This window comes from Adelges cooleyi, unplaced genomic scaffold, assembly GCF_023614345.1.
Source record: "Adelges cooleyi isolate 19-005CV unplaced genomic scaffold, UGA_ACOO_1.1 ACOO_flye_CR_arks_rails_tigmint_CR_PRNA_651, whole genome shotgun sequence".
Lineage (NCBI taxonomy): Eukaryota > Metazoa > Arthropoda > Insecta > Hemiptera > Adelgidae > Adelges > Adelges cooleyi.
Window position 1 is genome coordinate 11551900 of NW_026096352.1, and position 15947 is coordinate 11567846.

The window sequence follows — 15947 nt, forward strand, 5'->3', positions numbered from 1 at the left end:
AGCAGGAATAGTAGTAGTAAAAGTAGTAGCGGCGGCAATACTAGTGGCAAGAGTCGTGTGTAGATCTACTGTGTGTTAACACACAGCAAATGGCGAACAAATGACTGGCAATTTTTCGCGGGCGTGCAACTCGTGTTGGGATAAACCTTCGTACATTATATAAGATCTGGTATAGAGATGCAGACGACGTCGGCTCGATCAATTCATATACATATACACATATTACACTAAACCCTATGCGGTAACAAACGCGAGCAATTGCATTTTTCATGTAGTATTACCATTATTAATATTACAATGTTTCCGGATTTTCTCGTCTATAACAACTGCATAGGCGAGGGCCGTTGACAAGTTTATCGTTTGCAGTGCGGCGTAAAACAAGAATAATTATTATTATTATCATCCTTGACGTTTGAGAAGACATTGTAACGCGAACGGTTTGAACGGTTTTAACGCGAGTTCGCAGTACGTTAAATTATTACATTTTATTGCCACATTGTAACATTTTTAAGCCGTCATATACGAACCGAACCTTGACTCCTGCGCTATAAATAATATTATATAACGATTAATAACACTACAGCTATAATATCTTATAATATACGAGATCTTTTATTTCTCTTAAGTGGTGCATCCCCCCAAGTGGTGTACTATGCACCATAGACATTGAAATACAAGTTTCTACTAGTGGTCTCAAACTTAATACTCGCCACAAGTATCATAATATAATATTATTATTTACCGATTCATGTATTTTTTATCTTTCTCTAAATACGATTTGTCAGCTGTTGCCATAACGGCAATTACCGCGTTATATTATGACAAAGCGTTTACATGCAATATGGTAACGCGGCCGACGACTAACCCGAAGGCACAAATAAAAATAATTTATACTTACCCCATTGCAATGACTATACTACCGAATAACGTTACACACACAATCACATATTATAACATTCGAACGAGCGAGTCTGAGGAGAGTCGCGTTACGATTATTATTATTATTTAAAAAAAAAAAGGGGGGAACTGGCGAGTCGGACCGATAGATTTACGAGCGCGCTTTTCGAACCAAAGTCGAGGCACTTAAAAAAAATTATCAACATAAAAAACAACTAAATACTACGATAAATTAAATTGAAATGAAAGCAAAACAAAAGAGGAGGGAGACATCGTCTCGGCCATAAGTTCGGGTAGTTCGGTGCCGATAAATTAAAACTGGTGGAAAAATATTTTATAATAATATTAGACTGGGAATGAAAAAAAAAACAATGAGCCGGCTCTTGTGCTGGGCTTTTTTTTTTTTTGTGAAACGTCGAAACCGTTTTGTATGTTATTTGCTAGGCGCGGGGATTTTTGGACGAAACCGTGTTTTGGCGTTGGACAAGAACCACCCAAGCCGCAGCGGAGATACAGCGAGTGAGACGGGGAAAGGGTTTAAAGGGTCAGCATAACAAACGGCGGTGGCGATTAAACGTGTTCGGTAGTCGGACGGTACACTACTTTTCCTACCCGTTTCTATACGCATTACAATAATAATAATAATATTATGTATTAGGTATTATAAATCGCCGTGCTCGGCGGCGGTCGTCTCTCACTCTTCGGGTCCCCACATTGTCGCCTATTGTTGTTCAGACCGTGTACACACTCTGCCGACGGGTAATTCACGAGCTCTGGTTCAGTGTCTGTATATAATAATATTATGTATATCTGTGTATGCGTCACATACACTTGTTTGTCATTTACGGTAATTTTAAAACGAAACGGCTGTACCACCGAAGGGCGTTCGACTCTGGCCAGACAATGATTTTCGGCGCGTTTACAAACGGTTCCTATAAATAACACACCTATACTGAGGTTTTCGGTCGACTAAAGAACGCAAAAGTCGGACGTGGCAAGTGATTGGGCTTTGTCTTCAAAACAAATTGTTAAACGATTACAACAATTATAAAAGTTTTTGGGCAGGGTGCTTTTTGGATTTTTTTTGAAATGTTAAAATGCAACGTTCCAGAGTGTTTTTTAGAGTTCTTTCGTTCAAGCTTAGGGCGGTCATATTGTTCATTTTCTGAGAACAAAACTTATCTACCCATAATTTTGGTTTGCAAATGTTACCTTTAATGTTTTGGGAAAAATGAAAAAATTATTAAGCTCAACGGATATTTAAGTAACAATTACAAAGAGCAAACGTACCACTATTTATCATATTAACAAATAAATATTTTTATTCTGTATCTCGATTTAATAGTGTAAAAAATGGATTTAAGAATATGAAAAAGAAGTACCTTATTCTTATTTTAATTTGTTGCCAGAACGTATAAACAAGCTTGATTAACGGTAATATAGATAATTAATTTATCGAAAATAATTCTTGAAAGTATAGCTTTTTCTGGATAATTTTCCAGCTTAATCAATGATTTGGTTTAATTCCCAAAATGTACGGACAGAAATTCAGAAACCAAAAGAGGTTTTGCATATATTGGGAGAAACAGAAATATTTTACCCATCAGTATTTTCGGCAATTTTTATTGATCTCAACATCTCGACAACTAATCTTAGTGCTGCTTACATGCGGAGGGTTAAACCTTGTTGTGCTCTACCATGACCGGCAAAAGACTCGATGCTTTATGCATGATAAATGTACACAAAGTCACTATTTTTTTATTTTTCAGCTATAATTTTGTTCAAATTTACTCTAAAACTGCTTACTGATCATCTTCCGCCTAACAAACTAATTTTATCTATATTAAATTTTAAAAATAATTGGTAATTTATTTAACGGAATTTGTTTTTCGTCCGAAAAACAAAGCTATAATTGATCATTAAAACTGATAATTGCGAACAAAAACAATATATCAGCTTGGCCATAAGTTTTCTGTTTCACTCGTATCAATGTCCTTTTTAACTCAACCCAGAGGCATCGATATAGCACCACAAAGACAACATTGTTACCAAAATATTTACATATTATTATTAATTCAGTTGAATATTGTAAAACATAGCCCGGTGCTAACACTATTCACACTGCCCCTCGATACCCCTGTACAATAAAATATGTTGAGCGTGAAGTCCGAATGAGGCTTACAAATTAAAAACCGCGTTTGTTTCGCTATTCAAATATAAAAAATAAAACGTATGTTCTTTCCCTGTTTGTGTACTGTTTACCGTTCGGATTTGCCGTTGATCGGTTAAGAAAGGGGTGTGGATTTAAAATCAACGATTCCGGGCGTTTGTTCGCGTTATAATAATATTACGGTCGTGTTCGAAAGCTGAGAGAGAGGACGATCCGCCGGGGATTTATGGTCACCACGATGGGCACCTCCTATGTTGTGTCCAAAAGTTTGCCGGGAACGGGCTCGGACACTCCTTTGAAATCGTCCCTTTACTTGTAACCCGATATCGCCGTTTAAATAATTGAACCAGTCATTTCGAATAGGGCTTAAGTCGTCGTTCTAATAATAATGTACAAGGGTCATAAAAAAAGTCGTACGAATGATTCGTGCTGTTCGTATAGTATTATACGTTTAATAAATATTTCAATAACATTTCATCGTTAATAGTATAATGAACATATCGTCTGCAAAAGGAAACCGATTGTTACATTTACAAATTACACACAATTTGTTTTTAAATCATCAAAAAATTACTTACATTTTAACATAAGCTCAGCAAAACTGAAAATTGTAAAAATTGTTTACCTGCAATAAAAATCAAACCCACACTGTGCTATTACTGGGTTTTAGGCTGTGAAATAAAAACAAAAAATGTTCAAGCAATATTGTGGTTGTAAAGTAAACGTGTAATTACAAAGCGTTAGGTGTTCACTTCCAAGTACTATCCGTGTAGTGTATAATAGTATTAGTCATGGAGTTTTTATCTTGTATGGTCAATCTCGGCATTGTGTAGGTACCGTTATAAGTGGGATGTAAGTATTTTTTTTTTTTACAATATTATTAAATTGTGTTGACAAATCGTAAGTTTGGACTGTGCGAGCAAACAATAGACTCAATTTAAAATGCTAACAATGTCTTCATTGAAATATTGTTGGTATATTATGTAAATAATAATGTTGTGTTTTATTGTTCACCTGTACTTGACCGCGTGCACACGGTTACCAGAAGCTACTAATAAAAAAAAACACTATAACATGTCCGCAGTGGAACTCCGCATCGTTATTGTACGGTTTATTTAACGGTTAAGAGGTGTATCAATGGATGGATATGACGTTTGATTGGGTCTTTAGTTTTCCTTCGTAAAAATATTCACTCAATTTTCATGCGAACGAGTAGGTAGGTAAAACGCACAACGACACAACGCGGCCGCAGTCGCCGAGGGTTTGTTGAAAATTAAACTGATCCTTATTGTGGGTGTTTCGAGCTGGTTATACAAGGCAATACCTATGTAAATCTGGTCCGGAAATCCGCAATGAGAACAGGAAAAAAAAAAAAGAAATAGGAAGATTACGGCGTTTTATCCTTTAATTCGAGTTAGAGCGCGCCTTGCCCCCGCCCGGCCCTCTCCTGTCTTCTCCTCGTCCGCGCTTAAACACTGAGTTATATGATGATGCGCGTTCCTCTCGATCTTATCTGCCGTAGAAAATGCATCAGTGGAGGAGTAAGAAGGAGAAAAAAAATATATAAATAAAAGAGAGGCAATCGCATTAATACGCCAAGTACAAACTACTATTTATTACTCCGGGCCCGACCAAGAATGAGACTGCATATTATATAAAAATCGTCTGCACCCACCGCGCCCCTCCATAGTTGTTTATTGCTCTCTGATACGGGTTGTTCTCGAAAAAATTATGCAAATGGAATACGCACACACACACACATATCCACTTTTAGATGACGCTGCGGGTGCCACAGTGAGAGGATGGGTAGGGGAGATGGTGGCGAAAAGACACACACAACCTATTAAGTGCGTCTATATATTGCGCCTTCTCCCCTAGCCGTTTGTTGTTATTATTTTTTTCGGTTACCTCCCCTGCCACCACCCTCAATATATATATTGTGTACACGAACACACAATTCGTTTGTTTCCCGGATGGCTGTTAATGGTTAATCAATTGGATACTTTTTTAGTACTCTATCGTTATTATATTATAATGGTCTAAGCCGCATAGGTACGTACAGTGTATACAAAAAAAAATATATAAAAAAATGTGAATACTTAATTGGACCTTGTGATCGCACGTTAAAGACGACAATAGTAATATAGCTGTATAGCTATATTATATTATGTAGCACGTATCATACACTATTAATGTGTCCTGAGGTTATTTTTTTATCTTTTCAGACGACATTGAAACCGGATTTGATATAATATTATAGTGAATAATCTGAAAATTATTCCTTCGATAAATTGAAATGCGTACATTCACGACTACATAGATTCGAGTAAAATATATTATTTATATATAGTAGGTATACATAAAAACTTATAATCGTATAATATAATTACTATTTTATTCATATTATTCTCTCTTGCATCGTCGGCAAAACACAGATAAACCTATTAGTATAAACTCATACGAGGAAAGACCATCTTAAGTACTCCTTTATGCACTCGCCTTTACATAGAATAACCTTACACAACATTACATGCTCTACCATAAATTTCCAACGTCAGTATAAATACAAGTTTGGTAAAAACGAATATTAAAAAAATAGTCAATTGGATAGAAACACTGTATAATATGTTAAGTGAGTGTGTAGGTTCGTCTAATCCTCGCATAATATGTTTAACATATCTTGTCCATAGTTCATAACACTATGATGGGCATGATATATAAGCTTATGGACCGCCGGTAGAAGTGGTGCATAAAGGTTGTTGTTTTTTTGGGAAGTGATTGTGTTAGGTGGTTTATAATAATTTGTATGTAATAAAGACATTTTTGTCCAGTGCTGTTAATTTTTAGTGCTGTATATACCGTATTTTGCCAGAATATTATTAGTTAAATGAATCAAATAGTTTAAATTCTATAAACGTTCTTTCTGTTTAAAAAAAACCCTATAACGTTAGGACTTACGGCCCGGAATTCCAATTACGAACGTTACGATGTCCTGGGTTTGTGCTCGGCTTGTTCTAACCCTTGCTTACGGCACACCGCTATCCCGTGTGTTACTTGTTTATATATATATATAGTCATAATCTAAGGTTAAGTATAAAAAAGCCACACGAGTGCAAACGCCCACGCTTGTTGCACACGTGTCCCACTGCTGTATCGGATCTGCAGCTTCGAGCTTTTCGAAGCTTTTTTTGTTTTGTTTTGAGTTAACTATCCGTATAGATGTAAATACACAGATAATGTAATGAATCAAACGTGGCACGCGTTATTATGGATCCGACGCGAGCCGGTCGTCCGGCCGACCACAGGGGCGAAGCACGCATTCTTCGGGGATAGGTACACCGTCCGGCATGGGTATCACGTTACTATAATAATATTACGGTGTACGTATATTATACAGAGGTGGTAGGTGCCTAACTCGTGGGTACGACGGCTGTACAATACAGGTATATAGCATGTTTGATATGCGCGTGCATCTATATACGTTATAACAGAGTCAACGGAGGGAATGTGGGTGTCCCATGGCCGTGGTGTTATATCTCTTCGCATGCGTTTGCCCGTGTGTGTGTAGTAATATTATATTATTTTCCCGGTTTTTTTTCCATCGTCATTATCATCATCAACATCATCCGAGTAGGAGCAACAAGGTCGTCGACCTTATTCCCATGTGTTGTGCAACGTTTCGGTTTTTAAGTGCGACTCTTCGCTGACGGATAAGCCTCGTGTATGAGTTCGCCGCCGCCGCCGTTTGGATTTATAAATAGCCAGCGACATCCAAACGGGCTGCAGATCTAGTCTATATTATTATGTTATAGTGCAGGAGGAGACCCGTGCGTGCGCGCGCGTCTCTTGTGATGTGTTTTTGTGGCGTGCACTGTATATTATTTGCCTGCATCTGTGCTCTGTGTGTGTGTTTGCCACTGTACGGCTACCGTGGTTCAAAAATACCCGGAGCCGTCCGTGTCGGTCGACCATAACGTGAGACGGTTTGTGTATTTCGACCGCGGACAATCAACGAAGCTCCGAACCCAGCCCGGAGGTGGCAGGATGTACCTAACCGCATGTCCTTGGGCTGACACGGCTTGTTTGCCAGGTCCGGTTTTGTCTGGCTTCAGCCGAACCGAAAACGTCAGGTATAATTAGGGGTGGGGGGAGGGAAAGGCTGATAAGAAAGTGCGGAAGCTCTCGGATGTAGATTTGACGGAAAGCGGACCATACCTGTCACAGAAATAAGCCAGTAAAGTGAACTCAAAGCATAATGGTATACTATTATAAGGGATAATATTCTATACAAATTTGCAACTAATTGGACTATTTTTGGGGGGGTTTTCTCCATTTTGAAGGGGAAGGGATGAACTTTTTAAATTTTCGGTCCGATAATGTACCTTACGGGTACGATTTCTCTTGTCTATAGCGTGGCTACACGAAGATATCGAGGGTACAGACAAAAAAAAACACATTGTAAAAAATAATACCTTCTCAGCTACGCATCGAAGCTATAAACACAAAATTATTATAGCTGAAGTAATGTTTACAAATGGCCAATCGTTTGGATTTGTTATCATCCGATGCGGTTCTTTCATTGTAGCCTCTTCTATAACTTAAAACGCGATAAAGTGACATTTATCGCCTAGACGGTAATGATGCGCACGCGAGCAGGAATTCTGCAAAGTTGCCGGTTTGTCGTCATCCAAACTGGTTAGGTAAGATCTTACTTGTAGATTGGTAAATTAGCCGTTGTGGTGCACGAATTAAACGGAGTGGTGAAAATTATTTAAAAAAATACTCAAAATTATGTTGTCGTGTACTATGTATAAACGACATTGGCATTGACATTTTTGTCTAAAGATTGTAGACGGGAAGTTTTCAATCTCTACAATGTCTACTACTTATGTTTGACTTCAATATTAACAAAACCATCAAGGGCGTGCTTATAGTATTATAGCTGTGGCTTGGCGCTAGAACTGCTAACAACGGTTAGTTTTGCCAATTTTAAGTGTGAAACTTTTAATTTCTTTAACTCACACACCATTTGTGTTTTAAGTAGAAAGCTTTTTATCTCGATCTAGGGTTTCGGTTTTTTTTTGTACTTCTGCATTGTTGGCACTATCAAGTTTGATATTCCTTCTTGTACACCGAGCTACGGATTACTAGAATAAGACAATTTTTTTATTATTATTATTATTTTGTATTAATAAAAAGGCGCCAAGTAGTTTCTGACCGTCAGACAGGCAGATTAGTTTTTTATTTATTTTATTACATCGGTCAATATAATAAACAATAAAAAATCTCACACTCCAATACATACATGTAAATATATTACAATTTGTCGGCGTAATCAGATTAAGCTTATTAAATTGTTTTTCCTAGTTTAATAGTTTAATTTTTAAAACATCCCGAGTAACTGTTAAGTACAGAACGAATCAACTTTTTGATAGATTTCAATAAATTGTTGCGCGTGTAGACATTATGTATTCAAAATGTAGATTACGACAAAGTACTATAATAGCTTAGCTGTAGAGTCCGTATAGTATGTGAATACAAGAGATATTATTATTGTTCTTGAAACGTTTTTATATTACAGCAATAAAAATACACTTATACATGAACTACACTTGCATACTATTACATGGATGTATCATTATAATAGGCTATTTAACCGTGCGCATATCATACATCACACAATCCGATTAAGATTTCTTTTCGGATAAATAAAAATAACATATAGAATAAGATGACAGATAATTTACTGTACCAGGCGAAGAAGATAAACGATAATGTCGGCGTGTGTGTGTGTGTGTACAAGTATTATAAGGATGGGTTTTAATTCTTCAGATCCGATATCATTGCGGACGCATAAAGTAGTATTCGCCCAACATTTTAATTTTGAGGTCAACTGCGACTTTGCTGTGATACTGTGGTCGTCGCCGCGCCGCCTATTACATATATAGGCGGTTGATGGTTTTAGCATATTCTCTGCGGGAAACACCTAACCTAACCTAAAACGCTTAAGTATTCCAACGAAACTCGGTCAGAGGCCAGCAGAACACATGATTTAAAATGCAAACACATTATAGCTAGCCATAACGTATACCGTCTAAATCCTGGTCAGTCCACGTCTCGCCTGAACTAACCTAACCTAACGGTGTCTTGATAACGGCCAATATCGTTACATAATTATTGACATAAGGCGGATTTTCACATGTCCAAGAACTCCAGCAGCAATACAACTTTATGCGTTAATAGGCCTTTGGTCGATCCTTTGGTTCATGTTAATATTATAGTACAGACCATATTATCATACCGTCTCTACGTGTGGTCCATATATACAGCTCACGTGCGTATCTGGTTCGAACCGTTTTGTGTGGTTAAATCGCTCAATTGTGATTTGTGCGTTAAAATAATAATTATTTTTATATATTTAAACACATAGCGCACACACGTATAGGCTCTGTACGCGGGCACAGCGACCGACTTAATATTTCCAACACATGTGGCGCGTATACCGATTTAATATTTCAAATGCGAAGCACATGTAAGGAGTAGTTGTTATTTCTTTATTTTATTAGTATGATTATTATTATTTTATTTTTTATTTTGCCGACTCTTCTTAGTGATTTTCAACTAGCATGTGCGCGTTCGCTTTGTGGGCCGCACTAAAAGACCATCAGGACGTTCCCGGACCGAGCTCTTATGACTATAATACTTCTACATATATAATTTTAATAGTACTCAAACCACTGGGATATAAAGATGTGCAAATTGAAAAATAGTTTAATTACAAAATTAATTGATTACAATTTTAACAATATTTTCGGTTATACCTACCTGAATTTACATATTAGCAAAGCCAAAGTAGTAAAAAGTAGCTTATATATATATATATATATATATAAATAGGCGCTTCTACAACTTATTAATTTTTACAATTTATTAGCATTTTGCTATGGCATCTTTTCTATTTTTACGATTGTGCTTTTGTTTTTGATTGTGTTTGCACTAGTAAAATATGTCTCTCCGTCATGAATTCCTGTGGTCGGATCTCGGGGCACCATTTTTTATATCTTAATCATACTATTTGTATCATCAATTTACTATATTAGTGTAACACACGTACAACGCAAGATAGTTGTTTTAAATCCAGTTCTCCTCGCCTTGCAGTGTACTAATGTAATCGGCAATGGTGTCAACGGTCAGTATTCGGTAATTTTTTTCCCTTGCTATCTATTTATTCAATACATTTTAAACAGTCGAAGCCTAATTACGGGAGTAGCACGTGGCGTGTGATAGATTATTGAAATACAATGCGTACATCTATAAAAAAAAAACTATGTTGTTTATTATAGTTTAATGTATTATAGTTATTTTTTTTTGACTAGCTATGTTTTACTTATAAGAAGTCCATGTGTGTACTATGCACACATACACTACGACGATCATCGCTGTTAGATTAGGTATTATAATATGTACAAAACAATTTGTCTTATTCAATAACATCAGCTACGCTTATAACGTTCCTTGTGTTTCGCAGACATAGACATATTTATATATATTTATATATATATATATATATATATATATATATATATATATATATATATATATATATACATGTGTATATTGTGTGTGTGTGTGTGTGTATTTGTGGACATCTATAATAAATTATGACTACTACATGCACGGCTATGTGCAACGAATCCCCATTTCAATTGATGCGAGTGTCATTAATTACGCCTTGTTTCCTTATCGATCAGGCGTCCAAAGACTCAACTCGATGCACGCGCGTTCGCTGTTCAATTGGTCATTTTGAAAAATACCCAATCGGATTTACCGTGTAGGAAAATGTGAACGGACTTAATGCAGATTATTTACAAACGTTCAATATTTTACATCGGACAGATATATTTAACGACCGCGCGGTGTCTTTTTATTATTATTTATTATAATCTTGACGAAAAAAAATAATAAAATAAAAAAAACGTTAATATCTTTGAAATCTTAAACATTTTTTTTTCCTTAGTCGTTAGTTGGTGTTTATATAATAATATTGATATTATCGTAGTCGTCGTATTGTAAGTTTACAAAATCGATTTGAAACAGGCAGAGGTCTGTTTAGTTGGGGATCGCCGTTTTTTTCAAAATCTTATTTAGCAACCTTAAAACCACGTCCACGAAACCTACACGTGGCATTATAAATTTATAGAAATTTCGTAAACGCATAATTATGCATGAAAAATGGATTTGAATATTAGTTTTATTCCAACTGCCGTCCGTTTACATTGTGCATTTTTAAGTTTGTATTCATAACGAGTTGTTGACACGATTTCAATTGATAAACGTGTTTTCGTTCGACGACACGGTTTTGGCAATAACCATGTTCTTCTGCTGACCTAGTCAACCGCTCTGTAACGTAGGTATACAATGCCAGATCTCACGAAATCGTCTTGACAAAAAAACCTATGGGGGGAATGGTCAATCGAAAGTTAATTATTCAACTTCATCTGACCGATGGGCGTTGAATTGTAATAATGTAAGCGTGGGTAGTTAACGTGGCCGACTATACTTTAGCAATGGAACATAATACTATCACTTAGTCACTCAGTTTCGTCGAGTATCCTTAAGTCTCCGCAGTTGTCCGGTGAAACGGGTGTGGTTGGGGGTGGTCTTACGGATCCAAAGGCATTTTTTTGCGCATCTCCTCGGCGGGCACAGTACACACAGGCACATAGTACATGTACACTGACATAAGTTGTGACGTGAGATTTTCCCGTGTGGGTGTACGATGGCGCTGCATTTCCAACGTGTAGACCTAAAGGCATACGCGAACAGACCATGCCAATTGCATAAGAACGGCCGGCCAACGGGGTCACGGCGACGGCGGTCGCGGCAATGCGTTTGGCAGGCCTCGGCGGTCTCGTTGGCATCGAGTGCCGCCCGAAGGATATCGCCGCCGAATCCCTACTAACCCAGTGCGAATTGGCAGCTCCCGGTCCACGTGGTCGCCACGTACAGTACAATACAGTTATATTATATGCACAAGTGTTGATACGTTAAATATTAATGTATAGATGCCCAATAGCACGGACAATTCTAGCGATATCCCTCCAAGCAGGAACGAAAAACAAACTCCTCAATAACAGGTGATCTTCTCATTTCCTTTCAGTTTTGTTATGAGACACTCTGCACTGCCCCTAGGAACAACACGAGGACTATAAATTTAAAACACTTTAACGGAAAACCTATGCGATTCTGGCAGCTTTCCTATAGATCTAAACATAGTTGCGATATTGATTGAGTGTAAATACTCTTTTGCTACGCAGATCTCCATTTTTTTTTTTTATAAATATTAATATTACGACTTTTTGATATTTGCAGGATGAGTTCCATCCGTTCATCGAGGCGTTGCTGCCCAACGTCAAAGCGTTCTCTTACACGTGGTTTAACCTGCAGGCAGCCAAACGCAAGTATTTCAAAAAACACGAGAAACGGATGTCGCTGGAGGAGGAAAGACGTTGCAAGGAAGAGTTGATGGTAAGCGTTTAAAGCTGATAATATTACTATTGAATAACATTGGCGGGTATACCCAACCTAACCCCCGTACACGCAAGCATGAAACACCGGTGCCGGCCAGCTGGATCGGCTGTTCTGCGGGTGGTAATGGTTGGACGAAGACGAAGGCGGCAGTGGTGGTAGTGGTGGTGGAGGCGGCGCAAAAGCGCAAAAAATTAACAATCGCGCCGCGTGGAACTCCAATAAAATATATAATAATATTATAATACGTAAAATAAAAAAATTATACGTTAATATAAATAACTCGCGTGGCGCATGTTTTTTTTTTTTTAAATTATCTTTATATTATGCATGCGGCGATTTCAAATGTCCCGGCCGCGTTGACCTGTTCGATTCGACGGCGGCAACCAGTTCAAGGTCATAATAATATATTATTCGCCTGGGCCGCGAGGAGTGGTCCCCGCTGATAGCCGTATGGTACAAAATAATATGTGATTCCGTGAGATCTGCTGCTGTGGTCCTTCCAATCGTTAGCTCGTATACTCATCCTGCGACCGATATCCATCATCTGACTAGTTTGATAGTACTTTTTTTTTTATTCATCCAACAGGTTCTCGTCTGTGTTTATATATTATATTATAGTGATTTCTAGTAGTAGAGAATATTGTCGCACGAGTCTTCCCGCTGAGTCCTGTGTTTTGGAAAGTCAAAACGAACAAAACGCTATATGCGATACACTCGTTCCCGACTCATTAAGAAGCACTAGTAAAAGTGGCCGGGGTTCGCTTTTTTCTTTGGCTTGCCAATCACTGTGCCGCCCCTGTTCATTCTGGGACAGTTTGTTTTTTGACACAGTTAATAATGGCACACGATAATCCAGACTCGATGGTGCGATTCATGTTCAGTTGTCTCCAATTTATAACTATTTAGTTTTTGTGCGCGTTCGTGCAGTCCATGTACATTATTACTGTGTGTGTGTATAACAATATGTGAACGCATCACATTTATCTCCGGCGGTTGCTCGCACGATATTCATCTCCGAATCCGTCTGACGGATTCCCAGTGGCGTCCGGCTAGCAATAATATTGTCAAATGATTAATATCGACCGCCCGCCGTCGTAGCATAGTGCACTTGTACTACACGCACGATAAACTTTCCAAACAAACGGAGAACGGTCTCAGCTTATAAGCCACCCAAAAGCGATATTGAAATTGTTTTAAGAACGGCACTCGGCTTGGCGTTTGACTTGAAAATATGATAAACTAATGTAAAACGACAACACGCATTATAGGACATTTTATTACCGTTATGTTGTAATAGGTTGTGTTTGTATTAGGTCTATACGTCATTATTAATCTCATACAATAACCAATGGCAATGAGCATTCGGTCAAATTCTCGGTTAGTCGAAAAAAATCGACGGCTTGTCTTGGCTAACTCCGATACGAACAGGTTTCTACGTTCTGCAGTGCTTAATTCCGAATGCTGTAATACCCCCAATAAAACGAGGAATATTTTTGTGACGCTTTAGAAGAAACAGTGTAAAATACCTTCTTTTTGTAGCTATAGTTATTATAATAATATAATAATTATCGGGTTTTATCGAGCCGGAGTGCGCTAAATTGTTACCATATAAATAAAGTACAAATATGCGTTTTTTATAGTCATTATTATGTAAGGCATAGACATGTTTTTTGTGGTCGTCTCGGTGTCTTCCAGATATTCATGGATCCGGCCGATCATAAGATACAACTTTACGATGTTTAACGTGCGCGTCTGCTACAATGATATATTTTGCATAATGCGTGCACAGATAACACTGTCAAGTTGTTTCTCTTTAATAATAATCATCATCATCATATTATTATTATTATTACCACCATCTCGTTTTTATTCGAAAGAATAAACTTCTTCATAAATTAGAACCGCCACACCGTCCGCAATATTGTAGCGTGAACCGAATCCTTTTTTACTGTATTTGAATGCTACACAGGTCGACCTGTTCACCTCCAACGTGTGTACGCTATTCCTTTAGTTAGTCAACCGGGTTTTACGAATAAACCGTCTGAATAAAGTAAAATGTAAACGGTGTAAAATTAAACAGCCTGTGATCGTCACGAATCGCACTGAACGAGTTGAGTTTTAGTCTAAGTATTCATTTCAAAAAAAACATTTCTCAGTTGAAAAATATTATACTTGACTTAATCGTTGTTAGTCCCTTAGGCTTGAGATCACAGGAGAAACAATTCTAATGAGAAAACGGCCAACGGTAATTTATAAACTGTCAGTTTTTTTAATGGATCAAAATATATAAATACACAAAATAAATTATACCTAGATATTAATATTATTATATTTTTCTAACTTGTACTGCGGTTTAGTGGTAAATAAAATAATTATAATAATGTGTTTGATGTTTTGAAGATGCTTTTTAAATGTATAATATTTAGTAAACATTTTATATACATTTATGTTACCATTATATTATGATTTAATGCCAAAACTTGAATTATAATATTTTGACAATATTAAAAAAACTGTCACAGTTATTATACCTACTGGAATTTAAATCCCTTTGACTATATCGACCTTCAGTCACCGACGGTAAACGAATCGAACATTTAGATTCAGTTTAGTGTTATTATAGTATACATATATACAAAAGAGGTTATGTCTAATTAAATCCGTATACAATCCCAAGAGCGTCCGGTCCGGGTCTCGTTTGTAAAAGGAAATGTCTTATTTTTAGCCGCTTCGCCCTAATTAACCTTCCTACAATACAGCTTTAAATATATTGTAATTTTTTATCTATTTAAGAGTTATTTTAATTCGCTACTTTATCGTTTTTTTTTTTAAACTACACATAAACACAGCTAAATACGCAAATTGTTTCATATTAGAACGGTCTATTTTTTTTTTATCTTGACCTTAAGATAGTATGGAACAGCGGTCATGCGTCATCGTGTGTGCGACGGGCCCTGCCGGATCTCTGTGTATAAAATTATTATTACCATCGTCCTGACGCGTGCGCTCGGTCGGCTGCTGCGACTGCTTGGGCCTAAAAATACAACAAACGCACCGCTACAGCCGCCGTCTCAAACATCTCCTAAAAACTCACAAGGGTCTAACGTTACCGGTACACGGATATATGTACATAAAGCTCAGATGAAACATTCAATCTTCCGCCATACAGTAACAATATAGACCAACTACCGATTTCAGTTTCACGTCGTTTGAATAATTGTAAAAAAATCTATATTTTTTTTTTTTACCATATTGTCGTATTGTATACTTGGGTATAATCGGAGTTCTTAGAATTTTCTTGTTGCAGAGTTGGACAGAGAAAAGTCCATATTGAGAAATGTGTCGTTTA

At 37.1% G+C, this 15947-nt stretch overlaps 1 protein-coding gene across 6 annotated transcripts in view; it reads left to right on the top strand.

Annotated features, from left to right (window-relative positions):
* The window catches only part of LOC126845000 (nuclear factor 1 X-type), a 101615-nt gene that overhangs the window by 16393 nt on the left and 69275 nt on the right, over positions 1-15947 (top strand). For all 6 annotated transcript variants that reach the window (XM_050583576.1, XM_050583573.1, XM_050583572.1 and 3 more), the window contains exon 2: positions 12440-12595. In XM_050583576.1, coding sequence (XP_050439533.1) covers positions 12440-12595 — 156 coding nt within the window. The remainder of the gene's footprint in view (positions 1-12439; positions 12596-15947) is intronic.